Below are 10,000 nucleotides of genomic sequence, written 5' to 3' on the forward strand. Positions count from 1 at the left end.
TTCAGAAGGGGAACATTTCTCTCACCTGCCCTACCCTTTAAGCGTCAGAGCTTCTCAGCAGACTGGTTGTCTGGGTGAGAGTGAAGTAAACACACACACACACACTCTGTGGGTGACACTCAATCACACGCAATCTTCAACCATGTGCAAAGTGAATCTGAGACAGCTATGGGGTTTTAATGTCCTGTCAGACTACTCCAAACACTAATACACTTATAAATGACGGTAGTTAGTTGTCCCACGTGTAAATCCTCCTTAGGCCCACTGTGTGTGTGAACCTTCAATGCCTTTTCTCGTCAAATCCCTCAGCCTCCAACCCAGATTAATGTGATCTATATCATAGCTATGCTATATATCACACTGAGATTGGTAGGAGAACAGAGACCTGGAGGGGGTTACAGTGAGATTAGTAGGAGAACAGAGACCTGGAGGGGGTTACAGTGAGATTAGTAGGAGAACAGAGACCTGGAGGGGGTTACAGTGAGAATAGTAGGAGAACAGAGACCTGGAGGGGGTTACAGTGAGATTAGTAGGAGAACAGAGACCTGGAGGGGTCACACTGAGATTAGTAGGAGAACAGAGACCTGGAGGGGGTTACAATGAGATTAGTCTGGAGGGGGTCACAATGAGATTAGTAGGAGAACAGAGACCTGGAGGGGTTACAGTGAGATTAGTAGGAGAACAGAGACCTGGAGGGGTTACAGTGAGATTAGTAGGAGAACAGAGACCTGGAGGGGGTTACAATGAGATTAGTAGGAGAACAGAGACCTGGAGGGGGGTCACAGTGAGGTACTATACTATACTATACTATACTATACTGTGTCTAAAGATACCACATTCATCTGTACAAACAATAATACGCAAGTATAAACACCATGAGACCACGTAGCTGTCAAACCGCTCAGGAAGAGAGATTAACGTACTTTGGTGTGAAAAATGCAAATCAATCCCAGAACAACAAAGGACCTTGTGAAGATGCTGGAGGAAACAGGTAAAAAAGTATCTATATCCACAGTAAAACAAGTCCTATATTGACATAACCTGAAAGGCCGCTCAGCAAGGAAGAAGCCACTGCTCCGAACCCGCCATAGAAAAGCCAGACTCCTCTTTGCAACTGCACATGGGGACAAAGATCGTACTTTTTGGAGAAATGTCCTCTGGTCTGATGAAACAAAAATGGAACAGTTTGGCCTTAATGACCATCGTTATGTTTGGGGGAAACAGGGGGATGTTTGCAAGCAGAAGAACACCATCCCAACCGTGAAGCACGGGGGTGGCAGCATCATGCTGTGGGGGTGCTTTGCTGCAGGAGAGACTGGTGCACAAAATAGATGGCATCATGAGGAGGGAACATTATGTGGATATATTGAAGCAACATCAAGACATCAGTCAGGAAGTTAAAGCTTGGTAGCAAATGAGTCTTCCATATGGACAATGACCCCAAGCATACTTCCAAAGTTGTAGCAAAATGGCATAAGGACAACAAAGTCAAGGTATTGGAGTGGCCATCACAAAGCCCTGACCTCAATCCTATAGAACATTTGCGGGAAGAACTGAAAAAGTGTGTGTGAGCAAGGAGGCCTGAAAACCTGACTCGGTTACACCAGCTCTGTCAGTAGGAATGGGCCAAAATTCACCCAACTTATTATGGGAAGCTTGTTGAAGGTTTGACTAAAGTTAAACATGTTGAAGGCAACCAAATACTAATTGAGTGTATGTGTCACGGTTTTCTTCTGGGGAAAGAGGGGTTGGACCAAAACGCAGCGTGGTTACTTGTAAACATCTTTAATAAAGATGAACAATGAACACTCTACAAAACAAGAACTGTGAAAAACCGAAACAGCCCTATCTGCTGCAACAAACATAGAGACAGGAACAATCACCCACAAGAGACCTAAAGAATATGGCTGCCTAAATATGGTTCCCAATCAGAGACAACGATAAACACCTGACTCTGATTGAGAACCACTCTAGGCAACCATAGACTTACCTAGAGTACTACTCTAACCACAATACCATCCTCTACAAACAACCCCAGACAAAACAAACCACATAAATCCCCATGTCACACCCTGGCCTCACCAAAATACTAACGAAAACACAGAATACTAAGGCCAGGGCGTGACAGTATGTAAACTATATGTACTACAGTATGTAAACATTCCCACTGGGAATGTGATGAAAGAAATAAAAGCTGAAATAAATCACTCTCTCTACAATTTTTCTGACATTTTACATTCTTAAAATAAAGTGGTGATCCTAACTGAGCTAAGAATGTATACTAGGATTAAATTTCAGGAATTGTGAAAAAACTGTATTTAAATGTATTTGGCTAAGGTGTATGTAAACTTCCGACTTCAACTATACACACACACACACACACACACACACACACACACACACACACACACACACACACACACACACACACACACACACACACACACACACACACACACACACACACACACACACACTCACACACACACACACAGCATGTCTCCCAGCCAGCTCGGAGAGAAAGAAGGCTATCATTGTCACCGTGGTTAATGTCAGAACTAATTGGAGAGGGGGGTAGAATCAGAATCCGCCCCAATGCCGCCTGCAGCTCCCCTGAACGACCTGAAGAACCCAAATGCCACCCTATTCCCTATGCAGTGCACTACGGGCTCTGTTGAAAAGTAGTGCACTATATAGGGAATAGGGTGCTATTTGGGTTGTCGTCAGAGATCTCTCGCTGCCTCAGTGCGGCTGCTGCTGCAAGACTTCCCAGCAACAAAGAGAGAGACATTGTGATCATGTCAAAAGAGCCCTGTCGGATCTGTCTCCACGACTGAGATTCGGAGACCAGAGAAAAAGAGGATTCAACCTCAAAAGCTCCCTGGTGTTCTCCAGTCTAAATATACTCAGGCAGGCCTTCATAGAGCTGTCTCTTACTCTGCCTCTACCTCGTCTTTCTCACTGCCTCTAGCTCGTCTCTCTCACTGCCTCTACCTCTACTTTGTCTCTGCCTCTTCCTTTACCTCTACCTCTACTTTGTCTCTGCCTCTACCTTGCCTCTACCTCTACTTTGTCTCTCTCTCTGCCTCTGCCTCTACCTCATCTCTACCTTGTCTCTGCCTCTAACTCTACCTTACCTCTCTGCCTTTGTCTCTCTCTCTGCCTCTACCTCTACCTTGTCTCTCTCTCTCTACCTCTACTTTGTCTCTGCCTCTGCCTCTACCTCGTCTCTCTCACTGCCTCTACCTCTACTTTGTCTCTGCCTCTGCCTCTGCCTTGTCTCTACCTCGTTTCTCTCTCTGCCTCTACCTTGTCTCTCTCTCTACCTCTACCTCTACTTTGTCTCTCTCTCTGCCTCTGCCTCTACCTCATCTCTACCTCATTTCTCTCTCTGCCTCTAACTCTACCTTGTCTCTCTCTGCCTCTACCTCGTTTCTCTCTACATCTGCCTCTACTTTGTCTCTGCCTCTGCCTCTGCCTCTGCCTCTACCTCGTCTCTACCTCGTCTCTCTCTCTGCCTCTACCTCTACCTTGTCTCTCTCTCTACCTCTACCTCTACTTTGTCTCTCTCTGCCTCTGCCTCTGCCTCTACCACGTCTCTACCTCGTTTCTCTCTCTGCCTCTAACTCTACCTTGTCTCTCTCACTGCCTCTACCTCGTCTCTTTCTCTACCTCTACCTCTACTTTGTCTCTGCCTCTGCCTCTACCTCATCTCTACCTCGTCTCTCTCACTGCCTCTACCTCTACCTCGTCTCTCTCACTGCCTCTACCTCGTCTCTTTCTCTACCTCTACCTCGTCTCTCTCACTGTTTCTACCTCATCTCTCTCACTGCCTCTACCTCTACATCGTCTCTCTCACTGCCTCTACCTCGTCTCTCTCACTGCCTCTATCTCTACCTCGTCTCTCTCTCTGCCTCTACCTCTACCTCGTCTACCTCTAACTCGTGTCTCTCACTCCCTCTACCTCTACTTTGTCTCTCTCTGCCTCTACCTCTACCTCGTCTACCTCTAACTCGTGTCTCTCACTCCCTCTACCTCTACCTTGTCTCTCTCACTGCCTCTACCTCTACTTTGTCTCTCTCTCTGCCTCTACCACTGCCTCTACCTCTACTTTGTCTCTATCTTCTGCCTCTACCTCTGCCTCTACCTTGCCTCGTCTCTCTCACTACCTCTCCCTCTACCTTGTCTCTCTCTCTGCCTCTACCACTGCCTCTACCTCTACTTTGTCTCTCTCTTCTGCCTCTACCTCTGCCTCAACCTTGCCTCTCTCACTACATCTACCTCTACCTTGCCTCTCTCACTACCTCTGCCTCTGCCTCTACCTTGCCTCTCTCACTACCTCTGCCTCTACCTTGCCTTGCCTCTCTCACTACCTCTGCCTCTACCTTGCCTTGTCTCTCTCACTGCCTCTGCCTCTACCTTGCCTTGTCTCTCTCACTGCCTCTGCCTCTACCTTGCCTTGTCTCTTTCAATTCAATTCAAGGGCTTTATTGGCATGGGAAACGTGTTAACATTGCCAAAGCAAGTGAGGTAGATAATATATAAAGTGAATATATAAACAATAAAAATATATAAACAATAAAAATTAACAGTAAACATTACACATACAGAAGTTTCAAACAATAAAGACATTACAAATGTCATATTATATATATGCAGTGTCTTAACAATGTACAAATGGTTAAGGTATATCTTTCACTGCCTCTACCTTGCCTTGTCTCTCTCACTGCCTCTGCTTCTACCTGTAGGCTACTGACTAGAGAGGAATCAGGCTGGGCAGCAGGCCTGGCTCAGAGTGGAGGAAGGGGTGAGGAGGAAGAGGGGGAAGGGGGAAGAAGGGAGGGAGGACACCTGTCTGTGTCTGTCAGAGGGGGGGCTAAGAGCAGTGTCAGGTTCTCTCCTCCACCCCCACACACTCCTCTACCTGACACAGTGCCACCAATTATGTGCCCCACAGCAGTTTAGTCTGTTACAGAGAGGGGAGAGGAGAGGGAGAGGGGAGGGAGGGGGAGGGAGGGAGGGAGGGAGGGAGGGGAGGGAGGGAGGGGAGGGAGGGAGGGAGAGGGAGGAGAGGGGGAGAGGGAGGGAGAGGGAGGAGGGGGAGGGAGAGAGAGGGAGGGAGGGAGAGAGAGAGAGAGAGAGAGAGAGAGAGAGAGAGAGAGAGAGAGAGAGAGAGAGAGAGAGAGAGAGAGAGAGAGAGAGAGAGAGAGAGAGAGAGAGAGAGAGGGAGGGAGGGAGGGAGGGAGGGAGGGAGATAATAACTCTGTCACATCTTTATCCTGGCCAAAGCAGTAACTGACATGTCCATTTTAAAGCTAGTAGAGGGATAGGAAGAAGAAGTAAGAACAGAACCCTAGAAAGGCTTTGTGAGAACAACCCTCAACCACGTTGTCACGGCGTTGTCAGTTCACAAGCTGTCGCTGACACAATGCATGAGGGGGGTGAGTTGGTGTTAGGAGACTTGTTTACCTCGCCCTCCCCTGAATGTCCCCCCTCCCCCACCATCAGTGGATAGAGCTGCATGCTACATGCTGGTTCTCCCTAGTACAACACACTGTATCCATGTTAGGGGACTTGTTTACCTCTCCCTCCCCTGAATGTCCCCCCGTCCGTGGATAGAGCTGCAGGCTAAATGCTGGCAACAGTAAAGATTCTCCCAAGTACAACACCTTTCTATGTTCTTTAACACAGGGCACAGAGCAGTCAGCATGACACAGTACTACATTATCTGTACTTCAGCTTCTACTGGATTATTATTACAAATATAGTCATGTAGTAATATAGTAATATTGTAATGTAGTGATATAGTAATATAATAATATATTAATATAATAATATAGTAATATAATAATATAGTAATATAATAATATCGTAATATGATAATATACTAATATAGTAATATAATAATATAATAATATAGTAATATAATAATATAGTAATATAATAATATAATAATATAGTAATATAATAATATTGTAATATAGTAATATAATATAGTAATGTTTTAATATAATAATATAGTAATATAATAATATAGTAATATGGTAATATAATAATATAATATAGTAATATAATATAGTAATGTTGTAATATAATAATATAATAATATGGTAATGTAATGATACAGAAATTTTGCAATATATTAATATAGTGATATAGTAATACACACGCACAGAGAGAGCTAGTTCAACAGAACGCCTGCTCCCTCTCCCTCTCCATTCCTTTCCAGGTGACCAGATATCTCCATAAACCCTACCAGATCCACTAGTAATTCACCAGTAATCCAGCAGTAATCCAGCAGTAATCCAGCAGTATTCCAGCAGTAATCCACCTGTAATCCAGCAGTAATCCACCTATAATCCAGCAGTAATCCACCTATAATCCAGCAGTAATCCACCAGTAATCCAGCAGTAATCCAGCAGTAATCCACCTGTAATCCAGCAGTAATCCACCTATAATCCAGCAGTAATCCACCTATAATCCAGCAGTAATCCACCAGTAATCCAGCAGTAATCCAGCAGTAATCCACCTGTAATCCAGCAGTAATCCACCTATAATCCAGCAGTAATCCACCTATAATCCAGCAGTAATCCACCAGTAATCCATCAGTAATCCAGCAGTAATCCAGAAGTAATCCAGCAGTAATCCAACCTATAATCCACCTGTAATCCAGAAGTAATCCAGCAGTAATCCACCTGTAATCCTACAGGAATCTGGAGGGCTGGTTTTTAAGTTAATTACCCTACATTTTATATTAAAATGAAAGGACATCAAGGCCTAACGGTCTGGAGTTGCTCTTATCAGTCTTTCTCTAATTGTCGTCTGCACTGATTGGTAGATGGAGGTATATAGCCACCACCCTACTATACTGCACTGTGTCTATATTACAATGGAGGTACCTGCAGGGCCTGAGGTTGCAGTCTTTCTGTCATTGTCTTAATTTAGATAGAGCACCTTTCCTCTGCTCTGATCGTTAGATTGGAGGACTAGTGTTTTATAGAAGTGACCCACCAGTCGAAAGACAATGGCCTCTATCCCAGACCCTAACTCTGTTAACATGTGTCCTCAGTTATAAAGGTTTATTTTGGAGAGGCAGGTGGGTTTGGTCTTGTTGCTTAAGGTTTAAGAAACTGACCAATAGGACTCTGAGTTTGGGTGAGAGAACAGAGGTCAGCTGACAGTCAAAGACCAGAGAAACTGACCAATAGGACACGAGCTGGAATTATACACGTCAGGCTACGTCTGAATGGGACTCTAGTCCCTATGTGGTGCACTAATCTTGATCAAGGTAGTGCACTATATAGGGATTAGGGTGATCAAAAGTAGTGCACTATATAGGGATTAGGGTGATAGTGCACAAAAGGGTGTCAAGGTAGTGCACTATATAGGGATTATATAGGGATTAGGATTAGGGTGTGATCTAAAAGGGTGTAGTGCACTATATAGGGATTAGGGTGATCAAAAGTAGTGCACTATATAGGGATTAGGGTGATAAAGGTAGTGCACTATATAGGGATTAGGGTGATCAAGGTAGTGCACTATATAGGGATTAGGGTGATCAAGGTAGTGCACTATATAGGGATTAGGGTGATCAAGGTAGTGCACTATATAGGGATTAGGGTGATCAAAAGTAGTGCACTATATAGGGATTAGGGTGATCAAAAGTAGTGCATCTGTCTTACTGGGTTGGCCAGCTATATCTATTCTCTCTATATCTCATCTGTCTATATCTCATCTGTCTATATCTCCTCTGTCTATATCTCATCTGTCTATATCTATTCTCTCTATATCTCATCTGTCTATATCTCATCTGTCTATATCTCATCTGTCTATATCTCATCTGTCTATATCTATTCTCTCTATATCTCATCTGTCTATATCTCATCTGTCTATATCTATTCTCTCTATATCTCATCTGTCTATATCTCATCTGTCTATATCTCATCTGTCTATATCTCATCTGTCTATATGTCTATATCTCATCTGTCTATATCTCATCTGTCTATATCTCATCTGTCTATATCTATTCTCTCTATATCTCATCTGTCTATATCTCATCTGTCTATATCTCATCTGTCTATATCTCATCTGTCTATATCTCATCTGTCTATATCTATTCTCTCTATATCTCATCTGTCTATATCTCATCTGTCTATATCTCATCTGTATATATCTCATATGTTTTCTGGTTTCTCTATATCTCAATCTGTCTATATCTCATCTGTTCATATATCTATTCTAAGGTATATAATATATAATCTGTGGTATAATCTCATCTGTCTATATCTCATCTGTCTATATCTCCTCTGTCTATATCTCCTCTGTCTATATCTCATCTGTCTATATCTCATCTGTCTATATATCCTCCGTCTATATCTCATCTGTCTATATCTCATCTGTATATATCTCATATGTTTTACTGGTTTGGCAAGCTATATCTCCTCTGTCTATATCTTCTCTGTCTATATCTCATCTGTCTATATCTCCTCTGTCTATATCTCATCTGTCTATATCTCATCTGTCTATATCTCATCTGTCTATATCTCATCTGTCTATATCTCCTCTGTCTATATCTCATCTGTCTATATCTCATCTGTCTATATCTCATCTGTCTATATCTCATCTGTCTATATCTCATCTGTCTATATCTCATCTGTCTGTATCTCCTCTGTCTAAATCTCATCTGTCTATATCTCATATTTCTATATATCATCTGTTTTACTGGGTTATCAGCTATAACTCATCTGTCTATATGTCATCTGTCTATATCTCATCTGTCTATATATCCTCCGTCTATATCTCATCTGTCTATATCTCATCTGTCTCACTGGGTTGGCCAGCTATATCTCCTCTGTCTGTATCTCATCTGTCTCACTGGATTGGCCAGCTATATCTCCTCTGTCTGTATTCTTCTTGGTTTTTGTGGACTTCCAATAACAAACATGTTGTCCATGTTTCTACCCAGATATGACTTCATAGAGATCCGTGATGGAAACAGTGAGAATGGAGATCTGTTGGGTAAACACTGCAGCAACATCGCCCCTCCAGCCATCATCTCCTCCGGCCCCGTGCTCCACATCAAGTTTGTCTCTGACTACGCTCATCAGGGAGCTGGTTTTTCACTGCGCTACGAGATCTTCAAAACTGGTGAGTCCAATATGAATAAAGACACAACGTTGATGCAAACGTTTAACTACACAAATAGATTGGGACAAATCAAACCCAGTAGAAAGGCATAGCGGCAGTCGGTAGACCTATTGGTTATACATACACTTAGGAGCAGTTTCCCGGACACGGATTAAGCCTATTATTATTATATTCTGGCAGTTAGAGATGTACACTGGTTTGTGAAAGTATTCACCCCCCTTGGCATTTTTCCTATTTTGTTGCTTTACAACCTGGAATTAAAATATATATTTTGGGGGGGTTGGTATCATTTGATTTACACCACACATGCCTACCACTTTGAAGATGCAAAATATTTTTTATTATGAAACAAACAGGAAATAAGACAAAAATATTTAAAACTTGAACATGCATAACTATTCATCCCCCACAGTCAATACTTTGTAGAGCCAACTTTTGTAGCAATTACAGCTACAAGTATCTTGGGATATGTCTCTATAAGCTTGGCACATCTAGACACTGGGATTTCTGCCCATTCTTCATGTTAAAACGTCTCCAGCTCCTTCAAGTTGGATGGGTTCAGCTGGGGTACAGCAATCTTTAAGTCATACCACAGATTCTCAATTGGTTGGACGTCTGGGCTTTGACGAGGCCATTCCAAGACATTTAAATCATTCCCCTTAAACCACTAGAGTGTTGCTTTAGCAGGGTCATTATTCTGCTGGAAGGTGAACCTCTGTCCCAGTCTCAAATCTCTGGAATACTGAAACAGGTTTCCCTCAAGAATTACCCTGTATTTAGCACCATCCCATCATTCCTTAAATTCTGACCAGTTTCCCAGTCCCTGCCAATGAAAAACATCCCCACAGCCTGA

General features: G+C 43.1%; 1 protein-coding gene across 1 annotated transcript in view; it reads left to right on the forward strand.

Moving 5' to 3' along the window:
* nrp2b (neuropilin 2b) overlaps positions 1-10,000 on the forward strand; it is a 222,397-nt gene that overhangs the window by 63,805 nt on the left and 148,592 nt on the right. The window contains 1 exon segment of the mRNA XM_064976976.1: positions 8,966-9,147. Within this exon segment, the coding sequence (XP_064833048.1) occupies positions 8,966-9,147 (182 nt within the window).

Source organism: Oncorhynchus masou, chromosome 10 (genome assembly GCF_036934945.1).
Source record: "Oncorhynchus masou masou isolate Uvic2021 chromosome 10, UVic_Omas_1.1, whole genome shotgun sequence".
In the NCBI taxonomy this organism is placed as follows: domain Eukaryota; kingdom Metazoa; phylum Chordata; class Actinopteri; order Salmoniformes; family Salmonidae; genus Oncorhynchus; species Oncorhynchus masou.